Source organism: Podarcis vaucheri (genome assembly GCF_965113315.1).
Source record: "Podarcis vaucheri genome assembly, chromosome: 1".
Lineage (NCBI taxonomy): Eukaryota > Metazoa > Chordata > Lepidosauria > Squamata > Lacertidae > Podarcis > Podarcis vaucheri.
This window is the reverse complement of record NC_138759.1, coordinates 23153998-23181467: the sequence shown is the minus strand read 5'-3', so window position 1 is coordinate 23181467 and position 27470 is coordinate 23153998. Positions and strand designations below refer to the sequence as shown.

Here is a 27470-nt window from a genome sequence, read left to right as displayed (position 1 = left end):
CTTGGCCTGTTTGAGCCAACTTTTTTCCTTGTCAATGCAAAAACATATCCCTTGCTGGAACATTCACACAAGAGTCTTACAAATTACTGTCCAGATTCTTTTGAACTGCACCAAATCATTACTTTCTTGGTTACAAGCCAGTGCCTCGTTAGACAACCGGTCTACTAATTGGTTGCTACAACTCAATAGAGCCTTTATGCTAGAGGAGCATAAACAATTGATATGCTTTTATACATAATTTGTCTGTTTATATGTATGTAAAGACCCAATGCCCATGGGTGCTAGGGTGGTGATCCATGTGTTTTGAGGGGAAAGGGTTTTTTTCTTAACTGATAGGTACTTTCTTAACCTGTGGAGGCTTTTGGGAATTTGTGGGATGGAGGAATGCTCAAGCATGCTGTGTCCATCTTAGATATTTTTCTTGGTACTGGGGAAGACTTCCTATTACTAGATAGCAACAAAATCATGGTATTTGTGTGGAATCAATATTGTGTGTTCTCCACAATGAGGACCAGCACGACAGTTGACTTCCCACAGCAAGCGTGAATTTGGCCAGGATGTGGGGAGTAGCATGTCCCCATGGCAGCCATTTTGAGAGTGGCACCCGCAGCACTTGCATACTGGTCCAAAATGATTGGCACCCCAATTTATGTCCAAACCCTGCACTGTGATTGATTTTAATTATGGTTTATTGAAACAAGATTTTATAAGCCAGGTTGAAGTTGGCTTCTTTCGGTAAACCATAGCTTTGCCTAGGTTCAGACATAATGTTAAACTGTTGTATAGAAACAGAAGCAAAAGCATTTAATCTCATCTTCCAGAGAGGAAGGTGACTGGCATGAAGCATATTTGTGTAATACTCAACAGTAGCTAGCATTGCATCTGAGTGACAGAAGTTTTAATGCATGTCATGGAAAGTAAATACTTTGACAGCATGTAAACAAACACAGTTCATGATATATTCTACTTCGTTGTATTGTGAATGCTTGATGCACACGCCCAGGCACATTTTCTTTGTCTCCAACTGTTTATTTACATGGGAAACATCTTTGAATGTCTTTGATTTAGTCATAGATTACAAGTGTAGTCTTTGATATGTTTGTTTGAATTACTTTTGAGTTACTGTTCTGCCCCAGGCTCTTTTAAAGGGATACTTAATTTATTTATTTTTTAAATCTACCACAGAAAGAACTTAAAGTATTATTGAAATGTAAAATTCTCATGGTCTTTCATTCTTAGGTAATGCCATAGACAAATGTCACATTAGAAGTTGTGCTTAAGACAGGAGGCTCTCAAAACTCTCTACTCCCAGGGCTCAATTAAAAGGTGACAATTACTGAGGCCCATCAGTGACAAATAATAATAATAATAATAATAATAATTATTATTATTATTATTATTTATTCCCCACCCATATGGCTAGGCTTCCTCAGCCACTCTGGGCAGCTCCCAACAAACACGATAAAACATCAAACTTTAAAAACTTTCGTAAACAAAATGCCAAAATGGAGGTGCAGGGACAGAACCAGTCATATAAGCCTGTTGACTATTACACATGTACCATCTTGCTTGTCTTTTCAGCCTCCACTGAATACTTTATTGTTTCAGAAAGCCTTCAGAGATCGATCTTAGTTGGCATCACTTTTGCCGTCACTGGAATTGTTAAGTTTTAATTTTTTTAATCACTCCAATGAGAGGATTAGGATATACATAACCACATGCAGGCAGTTTAGCACAATCAGCTGGCAATTGTGGACACCATTTTCTATTGGTATCTTATCCATCTTGGGAAATTGCTAGATTCTTTGCTACAGCAGTTTCCTACTGGAAAACTTTTCTCAAGCTAAGCGCAGCTACTGGAAATACTGTGATTCAGTTTCCCCATTTCAGGAAGAATTTGCTCTAAGTGACTTAAAATAGAAGAAGCTCTTTTCTATTTTCCCCCTTCCCACCCCATATATCACAATGTATTTTTTACTCATAATTTCTTCTCCCGTTCTTCTTTCATGTTCATACCTTATTTCCTCTTCCTGCTTCTATTCTTCCTGCCTGCTCCTTTTACATTCACTTCTTTCTCTTTTAACAATCTTTCCCCTCTATTACTTCCTTACTTTCTACTCCCAGTTTATTTATGAAGATAGTAATGAAAATAAACAACTCTTTCTAATTTATTTCACTACTGGCCCTTTCTCCTCAAAGAAGGGAGATAATTCTTATATACATGGTCTTTTCCTTGGTTGCTTCAGTATTTCACATAATACTCCACAAATAAGCTTCCCTTTTGATTTGTGGTAACAGTAAATAATAAAAAGGACAGTGCATTTCTAGTTTAAAAAGTAGCCCAGAAGTTTCCTCAGGAGGAAAGTGTCTAAAAAACAACACTCAAATACCATAGTAAAAAACCTGCAATTTTCATCAGGACTGTTTTAACAAAACATTCCAGAAATTTTCCCAGAGGGAAAATGTGTATGTGATTAAACTCAAATTCAGTAGAAAAATGTTTGTAGTTTTCATCAGGACTGTGTCTTTATCCGTTTTAATGGTGGTCCATCAGCACATGCTTTGGCAATGACATGATTTTCTTCTTCTTCATCATCATCATCTTGTTCATCATCATCATCATCATCTAAAAGAAAAAGATTTCATATGAAATCTGCTAAGATAACTAAGCCATTTCCCCATGAATGCCTACACTCAACTTCTCATTCCATTTGCTGAGTTTAACTAACATTTTGAGGCTGGGTAGCTCAGTTGGTAGAGCATGAGACTTAGTCCCATGGTTGTGGGTTTGAGCCCCACATTGGGTGTAAGATTCTACATAGATCTACAGTTTTATGCGTTGTTGTTTTTTTGGTGTTGCTTGAACTGGGTATAATAAGTCAAGAGATACTAGCAGTTAAGTGTACTTTTGCAAGAGGCATGTTCAAGAGTTAGGAATGTATATGCAAAGTGTTCGTACACAATGGATGGGAAACTTGTGTGGCCCACCAGACACTGGACTACAACTCTGATCAACCCCACTGATAAGACAGTTTTCGGAGACTATGGTAACTGTAGTCCAAAGCTTTAGGGTTTAGGGCTTTAGGTCCTCAGCAGATCATACAAGAGGTATATTAGCATAGACCTGGTCTGCACAAGCAGAATTACATGTTGAGAATAAAGTGGTATAGACTCTATTCACAAATGGTATTGAAGTTAAAACTCAGGGTAAACCCAGCGAAATCATTGTACATTAGTTAATTATGCCTATTCTACATTTTTATTTTTTTGATTTCACAAAATCATAGAATTGTAGAGTTGGAAGGGACCCTGAGGGTCATCTCGCCCTGCAACGCAGGAATATGCAGCTGCCCCATTACAGGGCCTGAACCTGCAACCTTGGCGTTATCAGCACCACGCTCCAACCAACCGAGTGACCCATTGCCCTTTCACTGAATTTATTTATATGCCTCTTTCCCACAACGAGCTGTGCCCAAACATTCAAAACATAGGACAGATATACAAATACAAACATGGAGACATGTCAGTAAATTCAAAATAGCCAAAATAAGAACCGAAAGGCTTTGTTGTGGCATCTGAGGAGGCTCCACCTGCTGCTGAGTTCCAAGTACCCAAAGGGGCACTTGGTTGCTAGGAAGCAGGACGAGGCCTCTTTCCTCTCCTCTCGGGCGAGGCGGGAACTCGTGGCCGAGTCCGGGGCCTCCTCACCTCCAGGCCCGGCTCGGTCGCCGGCGCCACTCTCCTGCTGCACCAGGGGGCCAAGCAGCGCGGTGACCTGTTCCCGCAGCTGAGCTAGGCCGCTGAGCAGGCCCCGCAACTCTCCCGGCGGCTCGCAGCGGACCCTCAGCGGCCGCTTCAGCCCGTCGCGGCCCGTCAATTCCGCCCGCAACTCCATCGCTCCGCTTCCCCTCTGTTTTTCCCCCGCCCTGGAAACAGGCAGCCAATCCCTAATCGAGGAGGCGGCTTTCCCAACCGCCACTCTGGCCCCGCCTATCCGGCGCACGCGCCTCACTCAACTGCTTACGAGCCGTTTCATTGTCTTCTCCGCCCGCCTTCGTCTCCTCCCGCTTTTGTGATTGGCTTCTGGAGCTCACGTGGGCCTCGTTGGCGTCGCGTGAACCTCCCTCCCCCCCCCACGCCCTACTTCTCCTTCCTGCTCCTCCCCACCGAGCGCCTTTTATCTCGTAGCGTCTGGGCGGCGGCGGCGCAGGACAGCGGACCCCTCGCTTTCCGCTTCCGGCGTGCGCCGGGCGCTCTCTGGTGGCGGTTTGGCGTTTTCCCGCCTTTTCCTCCCCCTCCTCCTCCTCCCCTTCACCGAGGGAAAGGGAGCTGCGTGCGTTAGTGGAGGATGGAGAAAGAGGCGGCGGCGTCTGGCGCCGGCCTACCTGGCGACGAGGGCGAAGAAGGCGAGAGGAGCGCGGAGGAGCCCGTGGTGTCGCTAGCCGAGGTGCTGGCCGAGAGCGAGGAGCTCGAGAAGGAGGCGCGCGCCGTGCTGGGCGGGAGCGACCACGAGCGCTGCAGCTACTCTCAGGTGAGCCCCGCGGGGGCGAGGAGAGGGGGGCGGTGCCCCGCCAGGTGGGGCTTCCTTTGGCGGCCCCTGAGGGGCTGAGGTGGTTGGGGGGCGAGGGGAAGCGGGGGCAGAAGGAAAGAGGAATGCCCGGGCTCGGGTGGGCGCTCCTCTTTATTTCGTTCGTCATTATTTGAAGTAACTCCGCTCCTTCATCATCATCATCATATTATTATTATTTATTTATTTTATTGTTTATCCTCCGCCCATCTGGCTGGGTTTCCCCAGCCACTCTGCTCAGCCTACTAAAGATTCGTGGACCTTCCGCTCAAATGAACCCCAAAGTGGCTAACAAACAATAAACAAGAGCCTCGCAAGTGCTGTGTAAACCCTATAATGCAATTAAAAAAAAACACAACCCATCCGTAGAAACGCATCCGCAGTGGTCAACAAGATGGCAACACGGCGGCCGAGCTCCATTCAACAGCGGCCGAACGTCTTGGTTTTTTTTTCTCTTCAGCTGACCTCGTGCTTTTGTTAGTTTTGCTTGTTCTGTTTAAAACTCTGTTTGGAAAGGTGGATGGGATAGGACTCTGTTAACAGATGTGCGTGGATTATAAAGTCAAAGAGCATAATGCGTATATGGAAAAGGTAGCTAGGCTTTTACACCCGAAAAAAGGTCTTGCGGAGCAATAGTTTCTTTTGCAGGGCAACCAGTCACGGGGATCTTTTCTCCATACTTTGGTTTGTTCTTGTGGTCCCATTGTGATCAGACTTTAGTGTGGTTAAACGAAATGAAGGGCATGGGATGGTCACTGGAATCTTACTAATGTCTTCTAAAAGATTACAAGACAGTGTACTTAATATTGTAGTTATGAATGCCCCCTTTTGCCTACTCTTTTTGCTACGATTTTGATGCAACTCCATTCTCACTGCTCCAGGAGTGTATTCTGGCTGGTAATGATCATTCTGAAGCTTGTTGATCATCTGGCTGCATCTCATGCTTTTTCTTATATTGGCATGCTCCTGCAAAAAAGTTCGACGTCACATAGCTTGGTTGTATCTTGCAGTAACATCAAGCCGTCTTGCAATAGCTGAAGCAAGGAGGAGGGTGTGTGGGTGTCTTGGTATGCTTGAAAATAAACTGGGACAGCTTTAGACCAGGGGTCTGCAACCTTTAAGACAAAAAGAGCCACTTGGACCCGTTTCCGAAGAAAAAACAACAACTGGGAGCCGCAAAACCATTGCGACATTTAAAACAAATATATCTCCGGAGCCACGATCTGACAGCGGGTGGGAAGGTGACGTCGGGACGATGCGTGACTAACGCACGAACCGCCCCCATGCGACGTCACAGCCAGTACAGCGCCCCCCACAGTGAGGAGTGTCGGGGCGCACAATGCGCCTCCTCCCCTCGCTAGTATCTGCCCCGGAGCCGCAGCAAAGATGTAAAAGAGCCCTGCTTTAGACTAAGGTTCATACACCTAAGGAGTACAGAAATACACTGGACAGCGATCCCCATCTGTGCATGATACTCTTTATATACCTTGTTCATTAGGGAAGAAAACAGCTGAAATATCAAAGTACACTGCTTATACATTGCCTGTGAAACAAGGAGGAATTGTGTAAAACAGCAGTGAATGATGATTGCCTCCTACTGTTGCTTAAAGGTAAAGGTAAAGGTACCCCTGCCCGAACGGGCCAGTCTTGACAGACTCTGGGGTTTGTGCGCCCATCTCACTCAAGAGGCCGGGGGCCAGCGCTGTCCGGAGACACTTCCGGGTCACGTGGCCAGCGTGACAAAGCTGCATCTGGCGAGCCAGCGCAGCACACGGAACGCCGTTTACCTTCCCGCTGGTAAGCGGTACCTATTTATCTACTTGCACCCGGGGGTGCTTTCGAACTGCTAGGTTGGCAGGCGCTGGGACCGAGCAGCGGGAGCGCACCCCGCCGCGGGGATTCGAACCGCCGACCTTTTGATCGGCAAGCCCTAGGCGCTGAGGCTTTTACCCACAGCGCCACCCGCGTCCCTACTGTTGCTTAGGCAAGGGCAATTTTGTCCCTTTCCTCTTATTTTGTCTGACTCCCCCCCCCCATCAGTAGCTTGTTATCTAGATAATGAAAATATCGGATTATTTGGAAGCTTATTTATACTGCAGTGCATTTATACAATACCCATGTAACACTCTGGTCCTTTTGTTCCCTTTTCAGAAACAAACTTGGCATTCAGTATACAGCATTTTCTGGCTGCCAGTTATTTTAGCTGCCTAAGTGAAATTTCTAATGTGGACACATATTGTTGGCTGAATCTGGAATAATCAGTCCTAAGTTGTAGGATATAGCTGCTTGAGAACATGGGAGCCATTATGGAATCTCCTTTGAAAAAGCTGGATTTGGTTTCTGTACACAGAATTCAATTTTGCTCAACTTCAAATTGGCATTCCCTAACATCTCCATTTTTATGCTGCTGTCTCTTTTCCAGGGAGCTGTAAAGAGGCAAGCCTTGTATGCCTGCAGTACGTGCACGCCACCAGGAGAAGAGCCAGCAGGGATCTGTTTAGCATGCAGTTATGAATGTCATGGCACCCACAAGTTATTTGAGCTGTATACAAAAAGGTAACATTGACTGATTGATTGAATTTATATCCCACTCCCTGAAGGAGCCCAGGGTGACAAACAGATCTACAGTTTTAAAAACCAAAACATTATAAAGCAGTTTATTTTAAAAAAAAAAAACCAGTTACAGTTAAGACCTTCTAAAAATCAGTTATTCCATCCAGTGATCTCAGAGTTGCCAGCAATAGTAAAGTAGTATACCTAAAATCAATGTACAGTGGTACCTCGGGTTAAGTACTTAATTCGTTCTGGAGGTCCGTTCTTAATCTGAAACTGTTCTTAACCTGAAACACCACTTTAGCTAATGGGGCCTCCCGCTGCTGCCGTGCCACTGGAGCATGATTTCTGTTCTCATCCTGAAGCAAAGTTCTTAACCCGAGGTACTATTTCTGGGTTAGCGGAGTCTGTAACCTGAAGCGTATGTAACCCGAGGTACCACTGTATTTCCTCTGTTGTACAACATTAAATGCACCTAAACTAGAACTGCCATTTTGTTGCCACTGTAACTCTTTTATACAAGCAGTGGTGGAGCTTCATGCTCCGGCACCGGGGGGGGGGTAGAGAGCAGGTGCGGGCGGGGCTGGGGCGCGTCCCGGGTGTGTGGCGTGTGTCCTGGGGGCGTGGCACCCAGTGCGCGGGGGGGGGGAGCCGTGATGGCACCCCACTGGGATCGCGCTGCTGGGGGCGGTGCGCTCCCCTGCACTCCTCTTCCTCCGCCAGTGTATACAAGAACGCTTTGAAACTCAGGATTGTAACTGCGAGAAAAATGTTACAGTACTGAGGTGTAGCAGACATAGAAAACTTTTGGATATGTTAGGTTTAAAAGAAAAACCTTTGGCTGCAGCTGCTTGTTTATGAGCCTCCAATGAGACACAACCAAAATACCGGTAAGTAGTGCTATGGGCTCACCAAAATGACATGCTCTGATCTTGTTCATGGTAGTATAATAATCATTAAATTTGTAAATCAAATGTCTGCTTTGATAAATAAACCTTTTTGGGTGTGGTTGAATGATCCTGGTCAGAAGTAGGGAGTTTTCATCCATTTATGAATACAGTTAACTTTCCTGAGATGTATGGTAACTGATGTTCCTAAAACTAAAAAAAGCCCTGTCAGAACTCTGACTCTTCTTTTTCCTCTTAGAAACTTCCGCTGTGATTGTGGAAACAGCAAATTCAAAAATTTGCAATGCAAACTACTTCCAGTAAGTATAATTCTGTTTTCTTTTTGGAGTGTAATTGTAGCTAAACTCTTGTTTCTTTAGTGTGAGAACTTTTACTTGTAATATCTTTTCTTCTCTCTCTCTCATAAACATGCATTTCAAAAGTGAGATTGAAATGAAATTTGCAAAGTTCTTCATAGCTATTGGCCCAGGCTAGCTTTATTTAGTGTCCAGTGACCTTCATGGGTCAGTTCATTGTAGATGTGGAACGACATCCAAATGCCCCTTCACATCTGGATTGACTGCATGGAAATGCAGATTTCATTTGCTAGCTTATGGTGTGTACTAGGGCTGTGCTATAAATCGCCATATTCTTGAATACAGTGTATTGAAATAACATTGTGATATGTGTTTCAACAAGGCAATATACCTGTGAACAAAAGGTGGAGACATAACAGCTTCCCAGGGGGTAGCTCAGCTTTACAGATACTTTGCAGATAATTTGCTGGCATCATCTCTCCAGCTTTGTTTGCTCTTTTCCTCCTCCCTCCTAAATGATAAGCCTTCACACAAACCAGCAAACTCTTTCATCTTCACAGGTATCTTTCCACTTAAAGGTAAAGGGGTAAAGGGACCACTGACAATTAAGTCCAGTTGCTCATCTCGCTTTACAGGCCAGCGTCCGCTTCCACAGTTTTTCTGGGTCATGTGGCCAGCATGAGTAAGCCGCTTCTGGCAAAACCAGAGCAGCACATGGAAACGCCATTTACCTTCCCGCAGGAGCTCTGATAAAAAGAGAGAGATTGGTGGGATGAGGGCTTTTGAGGAGGCCCTTCTGTGTGGGGGGTGGGGATGGAGGGGAGAAGATTTAGCTGGCTGCCTTGGGCTGAAATGGGAGAGGGATGGGGAGGGTGTTTTTCAGTAACCAGTACAAGCACATGTCTACTCACAAGCAAGCCCTACTGAATTCAATGAGGCTTACTCCCAGGAAAGTAGAAGTAAGTTCAGTTGAACTCTGTGGGGCTTATGCATGCATAGATTCCACTTAGACCTCTGAGTGGGGAAGCAGATGCAACCTGAGTAGTAAATCACTTGAATTAGTTGAAAATTATATGGAAGTTTATTTAATATTTTTATTAAAACTACTACTTCTTTACATTTTAAGGCCCTCCACTGCAGCAGGGAATCTCGCCGAGGCCCTTGGCTGCTGTGGGGAAGCTTGGTGCACCCTCCGCTGCTGCAGGGAGGTATGGCGGGACCATCTGCCAGCAAGGTCCTCCGCCATCACCAATATATGTTGGGATATATCGAGATACAGTGATATTTAGCTGATGATATATTGTGATGTTGAAAACCAAATATCGCCCAGCCCTAGTGTGTACAGTGTTGTCTGTAAACATGATATTAATGTGCTTTTTATTAACCTGCTGGACTCAAGGACTTGGAGAAATATGAGTGTGTTTTTTAATGTGGGTCACAGCTTGCAATCCAGAGATGGCATCTGAGTCAGATGGGCACATTGAGTCTCCATTAACTTAAATTGAGGAAACTCTATTCTTTTTCTTTTATTTGACTCTGCCTTCAAGGAAAAAACAGTTCATCCTCTTTCTCTTCTGATTACCTCAATTTCTTTCCCTTCCAAAATCTCAAAGGTTTATAGAGTATATAAATTTTTCAGGCTTGAAGTGAGATTCAATAAGGGACATGTGATATGCATTTAATATGACTGGACATAATAGCAAAGTTTAGCTTTCTGGGATGGCTAAAAGTAAGATACATACCATGATTTAACGCTTTTTATTTCTAGAGTATTTGTTTTCCTCTTGTTTTTTGTTTAAGACATATGTCCTAACTTATTTCTAGGAGAAGGCAATGGTGAATCCAGCAAATAAATATAACGATAACTTCTTTGGATTATATTGTGTTTGTAAAAGACCTTACCCAGATCCTGATGATGAGGTAAGATGCTAACATCTTGTACATGCAAATATTTTTATATGCGTGCACTTCTAGTAAGTTTTAGTAACTTCACTATGTTTTGTTATCCATTTTAAAATAAGCAAAAAGAGATGTTTGACAGAGGTAGTTGGTGGAAAGCAAAGCTCCACAATATGTACAGTGCTACTGATCATGTTCCATGACGCAAGAAATTGCACAAACTGGCAACATCAGGATATTTTTTTATGCAGGGTATTTCATCGTGTTCTCTAGGCTTACCCAGTGCCAAATTGACTTTTCATAATATTGGAACTTGGAGCCATCCATTATAGCTAAATGTTGGAAGGTTGAAAACAGACAAAATAAGTATTACTCACACGGTGTTTAGTTAAAATAAAAAAATTCCTTCCAGTAGCACCTTAAAGACCAACTAAGTTAGTTCTTGGTATGAGCTTTCGTGTGCATGCACACTTCTGTAACTGGTGTTTAGTTAAGTAATGGAGTTCCACTAACAGTGGTACCTCGGGTTAAGAACTTAATTCATTCTGGAGGTCCGTTCTTAACCTGAAACTGTTCTTAACCTGATGTACCACTTTACCTAATGGGGCCTCCTGCTGCCGCTGTGCTGCCACTGCGCAATTTCTGTTCTCATCCTGAAGCAAAGTTCTTAAACTGAGGTACTATTTCTGGGTTAGTGGAACCTGTAACCTGAAGCGTCTGTAACCCGAGGTACCACTGTATTAGAAAATGTAGTGATGGTAGTGTCCCCTAAGGTAATTGGGACCCTAACAATTTAAGGCTTTAGAAGTTAAAACCACGGAAATGAATCTGCAGGCAGGGCAGATGTTTTAATATAGGTGATTGAGGAGATTGCTATCTCAAGATTCTCAATAAGCAAATTACAGCATCATTTTGCACTCGTTGAACCATTTTCAAAGGTAGCCTGACGAAGATAATTTTGTAATATTTTGGCTCTATTTTTAGATTCCAGATGAAATGATCCAGTGCATAGTTTGTGAAGACTGGTTTCATGGAAGGGTAAGCCCATGTAATAAAATCACTTCATTAAATGGAAAGGGTTGGAAATGTTAAAGTGATAAATTTAACCTGTCAGACCAGATTTTCTAACTTGTACAGGGCTCGCTTCCTCAGCCTCCTTAATTCAAAATAATTGCATAGATCCCTCAAGCAGTACTCTGGAATAATTGAGTTTATGTTGCAAACCTATACACTTAAAACTGTTTACAGTTGGATAGTTAAATCTCCTCCTTATTGGAACAGGCAATGTTTAGATGAAGTTTAGGCATTACATGTTCTAGTAAGGATGAAAGATTGTAAAATAAAGTTAACCCTTCATTTACACAAATGCCTGGGTCACACTGTATGCCATGGGCAGAGGTAAGATTAGGGGTGCTCTTTGCATTAAATATGAAGGAATATTTGATTCTCAATTTCTAATTAGATTGCTGAATTTCTGGATTCTAAGCTAAGCTCTTCTTTCTCCCCCATCCCTCCCAGGGGAAAATTAGGAGTGTATTTTTGTATGAAAGGACTGTGAGCTCAGTTGGTATTAAAACAAACTCCTGAGCTGAAAATAATAATAATAATAATAATAATAATAATAATAATAATAATAATAATAATTTATTTATACCCCTGCCCATCTGGCTGGGTTTCCCCAGCCACTCTGTGCTCAGAGACACCCTGTTACTTAATTTGGAGTGCTACAACTCTCCAAGCAGTTTGACGTCACCCCCAGAGGCGCACTCCTCCATTCTTTCCCGAGACAGATGAATGCCACCAGTTCACTCCTATGAACTATTTTGTACCCAACTTCATTTCTAATAAAACACCAACTTCTAAAGATTCCATAAGTCTGGGGTCTGTTCGTACCTAGTTTAGAGTGTAAAGAAGAAAAAAGATGTGTTCCAGTGCTTGGGGATCACTGGTTTCCCCTTTTTGTTGTTGAAGAATAATTTGTTAATATGTTGTTTCCCGTGTGTTCTCATTTCCACCTCCAGCATCTTGGTGCAGTCCCTCCAGATAGTGGGGACTTTCACGAAATGGTGTGTCAGGCTTGCATGGATCGTTGCCCTTTCCTGTGGGCATATGCCTCACAGATAGCAGGTGAGGAGAATAAGGGCAGCTGTTGTGCTAATATTTTTAACCTGGAGCAGCAGCTCAGCCTCGCTAATGCAAGTTTTTGATTTTACCCATCTTAGTTTCATTAAAATTACCGCAACTTTGACTTGTTTAGGTTGCAGTAGTCTTAATTTTGCCTGATTGAATTGTGCTCTTGCGCTTTGAGATTTCTTAATGTTAGGCATAGTGTATCACCTGACCTTTTGTTGTTGGTAGCCATGTTGATATTTAATAAAAATAAAAATTAATACTTTTATTATTCATACCCTGCCCATCTGACTGGGTTTCCCTAGCCACTCTGGGCAGCTTACATAATATATAAAACCTAATAAAGCATGAAACATTAAAAACTTCCCGATACAGGGCTGCCTTCAGAAATCTTCTGAAAGTTGTATAGTTCTTTATCTCCTTGACATCTGAAGGGAGAGTATTCCACAGAGAGGGCGCCACTACCGAGACAGAAATAACGTTTCAGGTTTTTGAGAATGAAATAACATTTTGTAGCGCAGGCATGTCAATATTAGGTGTGGGTGTCTTTCTTTTGCAGTTCACACTGTGACCAAAGTTACTGCTGCAGCTGAAGATCAAGTTGTGCTGAATGTTGAAGAAACTGAAGAAATAAAAAAAGAAAATGGTATAGATAATCAAATAAAGACCGAAGAAGAAAAAGCAGCACACAATAATGAGCCATCCACCAGCTCTGCCTCTGAGTGTTCTGAGGTAAGCTTTGCATTTATTCTTTTGTGGCTTATGGTCAAAATCTTTCTTTCGTTTGTGCTCAGAGCAAGAGAATAATTGTATTTATTTATTTATTTTGTCTAGCTGATCATTACAAAAGATAAAATATATAAAATAGAATAAAAACGGAATAAAATGCTTCACACATTGACTTTCTGTTAAGGGACAGGTCCTCCTACAGCTCTGAAAAAGTGGCCTGTTTTGCCCTCACAAAGGCAATTTTGAGGAGAAAAGTTTGTGTCAAAACTACGTGAGCATGTAACCCTTTGTGAAGCATGTAAATTCATGTAATTCAGCTAATTACCTGCCAGACAAACACACCGTTTTGTGTGTATGAGCACCCTAGTGTCCAAGCCATCCGGGAACTGCCTGACACCAGTAGCTACATGTGCAACTGGGCAATGTAACAGGAACCCCAGACTCAAAATAATTATATGTTGTATCCAGTGTTTGTAGACCCACTGAAATTGATGGAAGTAACTAACATGGATCTGTTAATTTTAATGGGTCTTTTCTGAGTGGAACATAGTTGGATACCTTCACAAGTGGGTCTGAAATGAACAGAAAGATTCATGTCAAATGTGCCTGTAGAGTCAGAAAGCAAGTATTAGAAGGATTATTTCCGGTGCTACAGTGTTTGTGCATTTTTTGGCTGAGAAAACAAGAACTGTGAACTCCTCTTTTTGCAGGATTTATCCAAATGAGTTTTTTTTCAATGCAATGTCTAGGAAGAACATGAAGGCTAATGTATTTTGGGAACCTCAGGAGGAATAAATGGAGTTAGGCTTGGTGAGGTATTTATACTCTGCTTGTTTTCCTGGTTCCCTAGACCTCAATTCAAGTCTGAGCCTCATGTGCATATTCCATTTCTTAGTTATGGCATTACTATCGTCTTACTGCTACCAGATTGCAGTTTTGTAATAACTTTGCAGAAAGCTAAGAAGTTCACAGGCTAGAATGAACAACACCTGTGGATATGGAAGAGAAACTGACCTTTCATTTTGCAGCAGACAGTTAAGAAAGAAGAATCCACCTGCAGATTCCAAGAACTTAAAGCCAAGCAGTATGTACAGAAGAACAGGGCCACCTTTTGGCCACACAACTGGCGAAGCAAATTGTGCACCTGCAAAGAATGTATGGTATGTATTTTTGAAAATCTCCAATTTTCATGTTTGCTTTAGAACTATCTAGAATGTAGTTCACCTATGAACTTGCAAGTGGCTGAATAAAAATGGAAGGAGTGGGAAAGCGTAAACCTGCGAGACTTAACCTGTTTTTGTCTGAAAACATATAATGAATTGTATCGGGCAGGTTACAAAAAAGAGTGATGCTTGCTTGTAATTTGTCTATTCATTTGATTCACAATTGGAGTCTCTTTTCTAGTCATCAAATTTCAAAGCTCTATGCATACATGGGGAAAGAAGTAGTAGAGGAGAAATGTCCCATTTTTTGCTTTTCCTCTTCTACCGCTGTTCTTGCCCTTTAATTCTTAATCCTGTGTGGATATGTTTGCTGGCCTTGTATCCCATTACCTAGGTTTCCTTGCCTGGCTCCATTTGTCATTTCCACCTTTTGTTGGCTTGCGTTGAAATTTGCAGGCTCCAGCTGCGCATCGTTACCTCTTCCTTTGAGGTATTTGGAAATATTTAAGGTGGTAGTCAAATAAGTTTGAGCATAACTAATTTAGGTTCATGAATTTCAGTGGGTCTAGTCTGAGTAAAACTTAGTAACTTTTTCCCCCCAAGAAGGGAAGTGTATATTATTGATAGATTGCATTTGTACATCAGAGGCTCCCAGAGTGGCTTGCATAAACGGGTCAGGAAGGGAAGAGTAAAACAAATGGAGCTGGACTGTCATAGCAGAGGTGATAGAGTGAGCCCTGCTTCCTATGTATCCCTTTCATAGAATGGCTGCCCTGAGGTGCCAGTTGAGGGAGAAGAGGCCAAGGTGATCAATTCATTTCTGTATTTAAAATAAACTTTTGTTTTTTAGAAAATGTATTGTGACCTGGAAGTCCCATTTCTAACAGAGGAATGTGATACAGTCTTAGCCTATGAGAATAAAGGGACAAGTGACCAGGAAGCAGACAGAAGAGATCCTCTAATGGACACACTTAGCAGCATGAATAGAGTCCAGCAGGTGGAGCTAATCAGTGGTAAGTGATGGAGCTTTCATACTTTTTACCCAATGAGCGTCTGGTGGGAGGGCACCAGGTTGGGGAATGCTTAGGCAGAATGTTGTGCAGAATGCAGCACCTTGGTTTCAGACTGCTGGTCATAGAATCATAGTGTTGAAGGGAGCCCCAGGGTCATCTAGTCCAACCTCATTCAATACTGGAATCTCAGCTGAAGCATCCATCCAGAAAGGAGAATCCACCACTTTTTGAGGTAGTCTGTTCCAATGCTGAACAGCTCTTAATGTCAGAACGTTCTTCCTGATGTTGAGTTGGAATCTTCTTTATTTTAACTTGAATCCATGGTTCAAATCCTACCCTCTGGAGCAGGAGAAAGGAAACTTGCTCCATCATAAGACTTGGTATTCCAGACCCTTGATCATCTTGCTTGCCCTTCTCTGCACGTGCTCCATCTTGTCAATATCCTCCTTAAATTGTGGTGCACAGAACTGAACACAGTACTCTGTGTAGTCTTGTCCAATGCTCAATAGATTGGTACTGTTACTTCCCTTGAATGGAAAATCCATGCTAAACTAAGTTGATATGTTGAGCAAAAAAGCAGACCAGAGGAGCGGGGAGGTAGAGGAGCAGTATGAGTCTTGGACCATATTTGGTTGCAATTAGTCAGCTAAATGGGAGAAAAACAATACTTTAAGTAAATTCACAACTACAGTAACACAGAATTTTTTTAAAATACAGAATACAATGACTTGAAAACAGAACTGACAGACTATTTGAGAAGATTTGCGAATGACGGAACAGTAAGTATATAACTCCATAGCGATTCTCTTTTGTTGATTTACAGATTAATCATACTCGGTTGAAGCAGGATTGGAAGGCAATAAGGCTTTTAGGCTTAGGTCCTCAGTTTCTCAGGTCACTCATAAAGCTCACTGGTGACCTTGGACCATATCTTCCTCATAGAATTGTTTTAAGGATGTTAATGGAGGTAAGAGGAATTTGTATATTAGCTATCATGAGCCCTTAGGAGGAGTTAAGCCATTTTTCAGAACAGACTCAATAATTCATTTTAAAGTGTAATGTCTCAAAATGACCTTTAGTAGTTTGACTTTCAAAACCTTGTTTAGCATCCCAAATAAAATGCCTTGACTTCTGCCCTATTAGCGACCACCATGCTTTTCATCCAGGCCTGAACTTACATTTAAAATGTGTCAGTTCCATTATTTTCTTCCACCAACTTTTACTTGCCACCAGGTTGTTAAGAGAGAAGACATTCAGCAGTTTTTTGAAGAATTTCAGTCTCGGAAGAGGAGGAGAACAGACCGGATGCAGTACTACTGTAGCTAGACTGGCCTGGAAATCGAAGGACAAGTTTTTTGCTACCCCTTTTCATTCTTTCCTCCCTTCTGATTTAATTCGACTACCTGTTCATCTTGGCTTTTGTCCTATAAGGCAATGCTTGCTGCTTAACAGCTTAAACATGTGCTCTAATTTCATGGCAGCTGTGCTGAAAATTAACAAGATCATGGTTTCATAAAAATGCCAATTAATTTGTGTTGAAGGAATTGGGGATGGGGTTAGTGTCCAAAGGTATATACTTAGAAAAAGATTAACAAGCCTTCTAAACAGCTGTAGGTGATGAATCATTCTTCAATTGGTTAAAAGAAAAACCTAAATCACTTGACTGAAGTTTACATAACAATGTAATCAGGGTACCCCTTTTTCATGCAGATCTGTTTTTAAAATAAGAATTCATACCTGTTCAATTTAAGTACACCCTCTTAGTAATTTCTAGTACAAATCATGTTCTGTAGGCATTTTGCTTGTTTAAGAGAGTGAATACAGGATTAGAATGTGGATTAATGAACCTCTCATTGAATGAAGTATAAATTCTAGCTAAACTTTGAAATGAACAGACTGACACATGCAAATTCTAGATAATATTTCCTTGATAACTCCTACTGTATAGCAGCTTTTTACAATGAAATTACTGTAAATGTTAATTTCCTGCCCCCACAGAATGTAAATACATTGGTTGCTGCAGGATGCTACTAGGTTATCATTTTACTTTTTAGACTGCAAGGAATCTCTGGTTTGGAAGCTCATATCATGTAATTGTTCTAGTTTGTATATGTTTCAGAGGGGTAGCCTACAAAGGTATTTACCCACCTGTAAAATAATGAACTTGTGATCTTTTTGTAATAATTTTAGGTAATAAAACCAAGGCAAGAATATTGTAAATAATGTTAAAACCAATGTTCAGAAGCTGTTTTCTTATTAGTGCTCAACTTAATGATCTAATTATTCAAACAAATCTTAAATGTGTGTATTCAGAACCCTTAAAGCGATGTCTTCTTCTGCCACCATTCGGTTTTTTAAATCTCAATAAAGCAGTTGGTTGTCATTAGTGATGTTGCTAAATTTTGGAATGATTGTGCCTGTTCAAAAACATTTGCAAATGTGGTTTACTCAGAGCTGCTTCATTTTCGTTCCAGCAGCCCGAAGAGGATAGTTCCTACTCAGTCTGGTTTGAAACAAGATAATGGTAGGCTTGCTCTAGAGATTATGGGCTCCTAGAGACATAATGCAAGATTTGCAAGCAGGTGTTTGATAGCCACACTTCTAGTCTCATCAATGTTAGTATGCTATTACTGTATCTATTAGCTAGTTTAATGGCAACGTCACTTGTCTTTGCATGTGGCTTGTGGCTTCCCTCACTTGGCTCCGCCCCCCCGCCCCCCCCTCATAGTAGCTGCTGCAGGAAGCATGGCAGCTGCGGAGAAAAGGATTAACCCCCCCCTCCAAATATGTAGGCAACAACCTTCCATGGATACCTGTGAAGATTCCCTTGCCCAAGCACACTGTTGCAATATGTCTATGCTCAAAGAAGGGAGGCACCAGTGGGGTGGGGTAATATGCCCATACTAGAGCAGTTTGCTTGGGGTGACTAGGCTGCATTGTGGGAGAATTTAAAGGAATGTTAAGTAGGAGAATGGGGTACATGCTAGTGATAGTGGAATGGCTGTGGCCTTGCTCATTTTTAGATGCAGCCTTGCCTTTCCACTGGCATGTAACCATAATGTTTCCCATGGACAGCACACATCCTGGTTTACTAATAATAATAATAATAATAATAATAATAATAATAATTAATAATATACCCCGCCTATCTGGTTGGGCTTCCCCAGCCACTCTGGATGGCTCCCAACAGAATATTAATAATAACTAGGGTGCCAGTGTGTTGTTCTGCATATTCCCTCAGCCAAAACTCAGGACTACATGGGTAACTTGCACTGTGGTTGATTTTAATCTTGAAGCTGTTACACTACCTATGATGTGCTAAATGAAATAACTTCTGTTCAGCGCAGGGTCATTAGATGCACATCTGTACCCAACCACATTACTGTAAACAAGGGAAGTAGTGCCAATACATGAGTCAGATCCGTCTAGTTTGACACAGATTGTGGTTTTGCATTTTGAAAAGCACCATAGGGGGTAGTGAGAAAATTGGTATACTAAGTATTTAATAGACAATACTCACAGGGTCTGGGTTGGTTCATGTGGGGAAGAGGTGGTCATCAACCACATCAGGCTTTGCAGGTCGAAACCAGCATTTTGGAAACTGATACGCAACCAGTGTAGTTGTGCTAGAATTGGTGTTTATATGGACTGACTGTCCTACCCAGGTCAACAATCTGGCTGCTGAATTCTGCACCACCTGCAGGTATTGAACCTTCAAAGGCCACCCCATGTATAGCACATGTACAACTAGGTTACCAGAGCCTAGACAACAGAAGTAAGGCTGGGCCCACCAGATGGAACTGACAGAAGGCATTCCACTCTACCAGGGTTACTTGGGCCTTGAGCAACAGCAATGGATCCAGAACTGCCCCCAAGCTACATACTTGCTGCTTCAGAGGAGGTATAACTCCATCCTTCTAGTCTTGGCTGGATTAAGCTGCAGGTGGCCTTTACCTAGTCTTGTTACTGAGGCTGAAGACAGAGCCCAACATACTTTCAGTGTAGGTTAGCTATGGCATATCCAACAGTAATTGGGCTTAAGGATATTGTTAAACCAATTGATGTGGCCATGCTAGTTCATTAGTTTGGGGAAATCTAAGAGATACAGCAGAGTAACAGCCTTATTAGAATAAAGTAAAATGTATCTGACTACGGAGCAAACTTTGGCATAACCTGAAACCTGTGGAATAACCAGCCTCAGATAACCAACATACTTAAGTCTCATTAATGAATGAAATGGTTAATGCCATACAGTAAGCTGTCCTGCCAGGCTTAGGTCACTCCTGCTCACCTATTGTACCTCAGTCTGCCTGAGCAGCTCAGTGCAAAGAGGTCTGAGCTGATTCCTCCAAGCTCACACCCCATGGCTCTAACAAGACTTTCTGGTGTTCCTATACCGGTCACCTAGGAACTTTCACCACTGTAACTAAGCCAAGTTTTACTGCCTGAGTTTTATGACTGATGCATAGAAAAATCACATAAACCTGACCTTCGGAGAGTTTGTAAGTAAACCATTTTTAACCTACCAAATGTGTGGTCTTTTTCTATGCTAAGGGAAGAGGGAAGTTTTGGAACTCACAAGGGCATATTTTAAAGGGCAAACATAGACTTCCACACTTTAGTTTGCTGGGATTCTCTCACCAAAGAGTGCTTGCCCCAAACTGGAACCTTGGCATCCAGGAATTCTCCTTTTATATACCAATATTTTCCCTGCCACCAACAAAATCTGTATTGTATCTACCAGTCTAATTCTGTAAAGCACCTTCTGTACTCCATCTTTTATAAACGGTATTCCTATCCTATCCAGTCTTTTCTAACTGTTCTGCCTACCCCTTTGTTTCTTTTTTTATACCTAACCTGAAGAAGAGTTCCAAAGCTACTTTGCAACATTTTAGTTCCTAATAAAAGTTATTGCCTTGTAGCCTTGAGATTTTATTGACAAGTTGGTACTTCTTTCAAGACAGGAAATTAATATAATCGGAAGGAGTAGGCTTGGCAGCTGTGCACAGTAATGTGTTTTCGTCTCAGGCAGGAGGAAAAAATGTTACTATACGTTAGCATGCTGCATGCAGAAGTTGTCTTTTATCGTGACTGAATCAAATAAATTTTACACAGGATTTTTCTAGACAAGCCATTTATTTGAAATGCCAACTATATGTAGGATAAAGTCAGTGTTAACATGCTTCTCAGCAACAGTAGAAAAATAGAACCAGTGAAAACCTTTTTACAACTGTAATGGTACTCAAAAGAGAAATGTATTGTTTTACAATGCATCACACAAGACTAGAATTCAATTCTAGAGGTACCTAAATAAAAATACTATATTTTCTTTAAAAACCAATATGTACAATTGAAGCGTAAACAAGTTTTACAAAGTACTGGTTATGCAGGTTGTAGAAAAAACACTTGCATAGGACATGAAGTTGTTGTAAGAAAATTTCTGAGCCTTTAGTATTGAAGGCACTTGACTTTATACCAGTAACAGCACAAAAACAACGCAACATCATGGACACTTAACACCTTCCAGAAATACAAACATGTACGGAAATAGCATCCCCTCCCCCTCCAGCTTCCTCTAGCATTCCACACACAGCCCCTCCACCATTTAAAAGCACAGACATTGGGAGAAGCTAGAATAATTGTTCCATCCATAGCCCATTTCAAAAATAAGTTACATAAGAGATGAAAATATGGTTTGGAATAACAAGCAAGAGCCAGTCTCTTCATTTTCTCTCTTTTTAAAGGCAGAAAAAAAGAGATCAAAGACAGGAATTAAAACATGAAACGTATATGGTCACTGTACGGTAGTCTTACAGGATAACAAGGATAACTGAAGAATTAACTCTTAACAGTATACTTTCAGAAGACTTATTGTAAACACATTGGCTGGGATACAAAGTGGCATGTCTACATGGTGGTTTTTCCACTTCCTTCTCCTGGCAGGAGAACCCTTGTCACTTCCCAACCCACACAGCCCTTTGCACCTCTGGAAGTTTAAAAAAAGAGAACAACCCATGCAAGGTAGAGATGCATGGAAACACAATGTGTTTGTGTGCGCACATGCACACACACACTTCTAGTTCCCAATCATGGATTAGAACACACAGTTTTTCCTAGCAGGATGGATACCAAACCAGTTTTGGACACGACTCTTCTGTTGCAGCAGAAATAGCCAAGATTATAGTTTTAAATTTCCATACTGAAGCATCTTTCATTGGTTTACCAATTGTTCAGTAAGTAATTATTTCTCTTTCAAAGCCACAGCTGTATGGTTACTGAATACTTGGAATTTCCTAAAATGTATTCAAAAGTGCTTCATGCAAACAAAAGATTATTTATTTAAGCTGCTAAAACTGTATTGTGCATTGAAGATGCCAAACACACAGCATAGTTGTCAATTACTGAAACACTGAATAGCTGGGATTTGCTCATGAGTCCTGATTTTTGGGAGGACAAAGGGACCAAGCGGTTGAGGTTCTGAGTAAATCATCTGCCCAGCAGATTGTAAAACTAATTTCAATTATGGCACAATACATGTTTGATCAATTTGTTGCCGGGCCAAGTTAACACCCAGACAAAACCGTTGCATTGCACTGTTCCTTTTTGGAACAGGGGGGTCATTTCAAATTTTGGGAGAGTGCTGGTGGCTCGAGTCACAAAGTGCCTCCTAAGGTGGGGGTCATGGCAGAACACAAAATTAGACAAGCACCCTGACAACCTACCACAGTGAGCTATGCCCTGATCATGGAGATCACACTACTAATCACACGTGCACTGGTGCTGTTGCTGTCTAATACCAGGGAGCATTTGTCAGTGTCAAGAAAAATATACAAGGTGGTCACGTCACGTTCACTTTCATTTCACAGAAATCACTTAGAAGGTACCAGCACATTTTGCCCCATAACTAGAGACTTGCCTCTTTAAAAAAAAGAAAGCTTGGAGTCTGGGGAACCTGCCCAGGGGCACAAACGAAAGCCTTTGTGGGCAACACGGTGCCCAATGTCGCCAGGTTGGCGACTCCTGCTCTATCGAATCATGGATATTAAAGTTTGGCTTTAGTTGGCCAGTTGCTCATAAATATAGATATCAAAATATAGATATCAAAATACGCCTTTTCCTAAGGAAGTGCAAGAGGAGTTGAATGACACTGGATGAATAAATGAGCTACCCAGAGGTCCTGCTAAAACTGCACCAAACTGATCAAACCCAATCTGACCACTGCTGGGAAACGGATCTAGTTTAATAAGCCAAAGAATCCGAGAAGAGTTTTGTTGACACATTAGAAACAGCAAGTTCTTAATTAAAGCCATAGATGTAAAGAAGCCAGTCCAAAAATTTCTCTGGGAACATTTGAACCCCCCTTTCTGACTTAATACAAGTTGTTTTACATTGTATAAATAACTCCGTTATCTTAAGGTATGCTACAAAATTCTGTCTCTTACCATGATTTGCTTTCACCTAGAATGCCGTCCCATGGTCTGAAATGGCAACTACCTGACTTCAAAAGCGGTACGTTTTGTTCGCTGGGAGCCAATATGCACCTAAATAGCTTCTCGCAAAGCTTATTCCACAGTAAAAACCATGTGTAAACTAAACCTGGGTGGATTATTTCAGCCAACTCTATAGCCACTACTGAGATCAAGAATTTACCCCTCAGGTAACTCACAGACAGAGCTAGGCACACATTACACTACTAACGTACTGAAGCAAACAGGCTCTGTTTCAGACATGGACAAAATGACCTACTTGAAATAACAGAATATGGACGTTTCTGTGTGCTCTTGTTTGGGAGAGTGGGTTTAAAGATATATTCGGTGTGCATGAGTAAGTGGATCAAAGGTAAGTCTTGTCCCAAAATTCTCTGGAAGGCAAAGCCAATCTCACAAACTTCTCCTATACCATGAAAGACAGCTAAAAAACACTAGACAAGATGATATAGTAGATTCTCATCTTCCCTTGTCCTCAAAATTAAAAAGGCAGAGGATAGGAGACTTTATGCTTTGTGAAGACCATTTGCACCACTGTAGCAAAGTTAATGTAGTGTGAAAATTCTGGACAAGATACTCTCTCACTCATACACACTATCCATCAAGGATCCAGAACTTCTGTTTGCTTTAACAGTGTTTGCCCCCGAAAAGAAACAGGACACAGCAACTGAAAGGCAGGAGCTGGTCCTCTTGTTAGAGCTGAAAACAAAAGTATGATTAAACATTGAAAAAGTGTACATTTAAAACAGTGTCAAGTATCTAAAATCAAGAGTCAGATTTAAGGTTAGAACAGCCTTTAGTTAGTATTCTGACTGAGGTCTTCTGGTGATGGAAGATCTGCATTTTAGAGCTAGCCACCCTGTCAGGCCTGTATTGGGAGATGCCACACAGCAGCACTGGGGCTTTCCCCAATACTTGCATGAGAAAAGACATGGTGGGTGCATACAACTGCTGACAGCCCAAATGGCCATCATTAGCAGCAATGGGCGTTTCTAAGCAATCGGCCCCGTCTCTTTACTTTGTGTTCATAAAAGCACAGAGTCCCCAGAGTCTTTTTAAAAAGACAAAACCAAACGCGCACACACGGAAGAGGTTGGGATGAAGAAATTAAGTGCTAAATTGCTTGCAGCTAATTTAAGCCTTAGGCGTTCCTCTTCAATTTGTGATTTCCGTCCACAAAGCAAGAGACTCAGGGGGTCCAGGAGCCCTCAGTGACATCACTAAGGTTGAAGCCCTTGGTTGCTTAATCACAGGTGGAAGGAAGAAGGCAGAAAGCACTCCTTTGGGTGCCTCTACTGGAGACAGGCAGCTTCCTCTAAGGAGATGGAGCGTTAACACCAAAGTCAGGTGTTATGCAGCATCTTCTCACTGTCCTGGGTTGGTACAAAACCTTCCCATACCTGCATATCCTTACTCAAAGGAAAAATTGATGAGAGTGTTTACAGTACTGTCACAATTTGCAGTACCAGGTGTATTCCAACAAAAGGAGTTAACTAAGTGCTTCTCAGAGGTGTTATGCCAGCCCCCAAGGCCTGCAAGAGAGAGAGAGAGAGAGAAGATTTCAAGGAACCCAAAGAGAGTTACACTCCTCACTTCCACAGAAAACCTCGGCCACAAACATCAGTGAGGGCTTGCTACATCAAGATGAAGGCCAGCTGCCATGGACTTGGTAAACAGAACAAACGTATTAGGCTGGATTCTTGCACTAGTGGTAGACCAGGAAGGCTTGAGACTGAACCAGAGCAGTTACTTAGATGTGCTGTTCTTTGGAATTCCTATAGTCATTCAAAAATAAAGACAGACATTGTCACCATTTGATAAGAAAATACATATCTCAGTGCGCAAACCCAATGCGCACAGGAAGCCAGAAGGTGAATTCTTTTTTTAAAAGCCACCCAAGAGAGTATGAACATTGTCCTTTAAATATAACAGCAAGTTTTAACATACTAGTACAAAAACTAAATAAAATTAATGTACAGGTGCAAAAGGCTACCTTTCATTTTTTGTTAAAGGTGCCGGCTATTTTTTTTTTTTTAAGAGGCTTAACAAAATCTGTTCTGGACACAAACTGGAGCAGCATTACAAACAAACTGGTAGCATGCCATCTCTAAGGAAGCCATGTATGTACAAAAATGATAATTAAAAAAGTGATGTGGCAGCTGGCAATAAATGAACTTGCCCAACCAAAGTCAGGCCAGAGGTGGCAAAGACTGGATATTTCATGACTCTTAGGCACAGAGAAGAAGTGGAGGTGGTTTTCAGAGGGCAGACTTTTTGTACAGGAAGTCTGGTTTGCTGGGAGACCTCCTTCCTCTGCTTACTGCCTCTTCCCTTTCCAAATCCACATTTCTCTGTGCTTCATGCTCCAAGGGCTCGAGGTCTGCCAGCCTCCGGCCGGACTGCTCTTCATGGATCTCTGAGCTGTATGCAGGCAGAGAAGGCCGGCCAGAGGTTAACCCATAGGTTAAGTCAGTTTCTATTTTTGTTCGCCCCCTTGCGTGAACTGGGCCATTTCCAGCATTCTCTTGGGCAGCCAATGCCAAGTCCAACCGCTGGGGAGGTTGTTCTAAGACATCGAGGTGTATCGGTTCATTCTTTTGTCTATGCGGATGCCCTTCTTGAGAAAGTGCATACTCCCTCCGAGAGTCTTCAAGCTTTTTTGGAGAGATGTGGTTAAGTAAGTGGGCGGCCTTTAAGCCACTGGGTGATGCTTTATTGTGGCTGTACAAATCTGGGCCAAAATAGATACCTTGAGAAGGTGAAGGAGTGTGCCTGCTGGGGGCAGGAGTAGACGGTCTGCATGCAGCGTTGGAGAAATCGTAGAAATCTGGGTATTCCTGCGGATTCTCTCTCGAATCCAGTTTTTGTTCAACTGAATGTTTTTTCCGGGAACTGTGCATGTGCCTTGTCTGAAGGCATGAAATGTGCTGGGCTGCTCCTGGCCCAACTTCCAGAACAGGCTGGCTCAGTTCTGTGTCAGCAGTGAGCTCTGGCAGCCTCCTGTCCTTCAGAGACATTGTCGACACACCCATAGCGATATCTGGCATCAGTTCATTCAGCACAGGTTGAGTACCCTGGAAAAGAGAAGAGAACACCCATTTCTACTTGTGCTATTTATTCCCCTGTGTTCCAGCTATAAGCAACATACTTTCGCCTCCCTCAGAACTATTTCAGCTTAAGAAAGTCCAAGCTTGCCACAGGCCACAGCTACATGTTAAGAGCACATGCTCTCTTAAACACACACACACACACACACACACACACACACACACGGGTTTTTGTACTATCAGCATGAACAGATGGGTTTAAGAGCATTTCCAACTATAAGAGGAGTTTTATTTTATTTTCCGTATTTCCCCGTGTATAACACACACCCATGTATAGGACGACCCCTATTTTTTGGAACTGAACCAAACATTGGGGGGGGGAATTTTTTTTTGGGGGGGATTGCCCAGTTGTTGAGCTTTTTTTTGGGGGGGGGGTCACCACCGCCAAACACTCTACAGCCCACCTGCCACTGGAAACAAACAATCACACAACAAATCAGCGCTGCCTATCTAATGAAGGCTATATAATGAAGCTATATAATGAAGGCGCAAGGTGAACGCAGAGTCCGGGTCAGTTTATATGGAGAGAGGCGGTCCTTGAGGTGCTGTGGTCCTGAGCTACAAAATCTGTATAGTCCACTCTTGGGGCTTTACAGTGGCCAACTTTAGAGCATTTTGCTATACAGATTAGCTTCCAAAACCAATTATTTTGGACATTTAAACTTCAGCGACATAGTTATCAGAGACGATTGACAACAAATCTAGAGACACTGATATCAGTTCAAGAAATCTATGTAACTGAAGCATGTACAAGACTCAAAGCCAGATGAATTTAACTCCATGAAGGACTTTTGCAACTGGGCCATCTAATAAACAAACCTTACATTAGTGGAAGAAGCAGGAGTCAATGTCATCAGAGAAACTGTTTTCATGTGTGGGCTTGTTGTATAGAATTACTTCCACCTGATAGCAATGCATTTTGGACTGATTATTATTGGCAGGAGTTTCATATTGGATTAGCTAACTCAGATATGAAAATCAAGTTCTGTAAAAAAATTCTTCAGCGCAATTTGTTAGAAATTTAGGCTGCAATCCTATACAAAATTACTTGGGAGCCAATCCCACTGAACGGAATGGTGCTTGCTTCAGCATAAGAAACAGAATGTCAGCCCTTCTGATACAGACCAAACACTCACCAGGCTGTTAATAGAGTAGACCTCTGCATGTTTCTTTTCTAAACACTATCAACTAAGTGCAAAATAAATCCATGGAAATAAACAATCCTGGTTAATCACTTCCCATTCCATTCCGTGCTTCTAATTTGACCAAAGCTATGGAGTCATCCGAGTTAAGGAATATTTAAACCTTCAGACTCCTGAAAGGGGACAATGCAGACTTTTCAGCTGCAGGGTGCACAATGCACTCAGAAGGTCTAAACATGTAACGACAGATCATTTCCTCCTCCAAATGATTTAACAACAGCTGGATTCCAAGCCGGCTACCACAAACATGCAGCCACAGTCAGCCTTGTCCAATAAAATATTTATCTTGTTACTCAGACCAAGCAAACAATATGGATTTAGCAGGAGGAAATGATCTAGACTAGAACACAGCTTTCTAAAGAATAATTACAAAGGAGACAATTCTTCAAGGAACGGACGGGAAGTGAATTTGACCT

General features: G+C 42.1%; 3 protein-coding genes and 1 long non-coding RNA gene across 6 annotated transcripts in view; 2 read left to right on the top strand and 2 right to left on the bottom strand.

Annotated features, from left to right (window-relative positions):
- LOC309539044 overlaps window positions 1–27470 on the top strand; it is a 158029-nt gene that overhangs the window by 40607 nt on the left and 89952 nt on the right. The gene's annotated exons all lie outside the window — the stretch shown is intronic.
- On the bottom strand, window positions 882–3949 carry GON7 (GON7 subunit of KEOPS complex). Its single transcript, XM_082234534.1, has 2 exons — window positions 3709–3949; window positions 882–2626 (listed from the first exon to the last, which is right to left on the bottom strand). Exons 1-2 carry the CDS (start codon window positions 3893–3895, stop codon window positions 2514–2516), a joined length of 300 nt encoding a protein of 99 aa, XP_082090660.1. The 5' UTR covers window positions 3896–3949; the 3' UTR covers window positions 882–2513.
- Window positions 4253–17644, top strand: UBR7 (ubiquitin protein ligase E3 component n-recognin 7). Of its 3 annotated transcripts, none has more exons than XM_082233857.1 (11): window positions 4253–4531; window positions 6990–7123; window positions 8267–8327; window positions 10149–10244; window positions 11208–11261; window positions 12245–12350; window positions 12913–13085; window positions 14114–14242; window positions 15096–15258; window positions 15976–16037; window positions 16492–17644. In XM_082233857.1, the coding sequence occupies exons 1-11, from the start codon at window positions 4349–4351 to the stop codon at window positions 16582–16584; spliced, it is 1254 nt and encodes a 417-aa protein (XP_082089983.1). In that variant the 5' UTR covers window positions 4253–4348; the 3' UTR covers window positions 16585–17644. The 3 variants fall into 3 exon arrangements, with proteins under 3 accessions (XP_082089983.1, XP_082089984.1, XP_082089982.1); XM_082233858.1 differs by having other exon boundaries at window positions 4254–4531; window positions 12943–13085; window positions 14111–14242; XM_082233856.1 differs by having other exon boundaries at window positions 4263–4531; window positions 14111–14242.
- Window positions 20376–27470, bottom strand: part of BTBD7 (BTB domain containing 7) — an 81653-nt gene continuing 74558 nt past the window's right edge. The window contains exon 11 of the mRNA XM_082232412.1: window positions 20376–25819. Within this exon, the coding sequence (XP_082088538.1) occupies window positions 25004–25819 (816 nt within the window). The 3' untranslated portion in view covers window positions 20376–25003. The remainder of the gene's footprint in view (window positions 25820–27470) is intronic.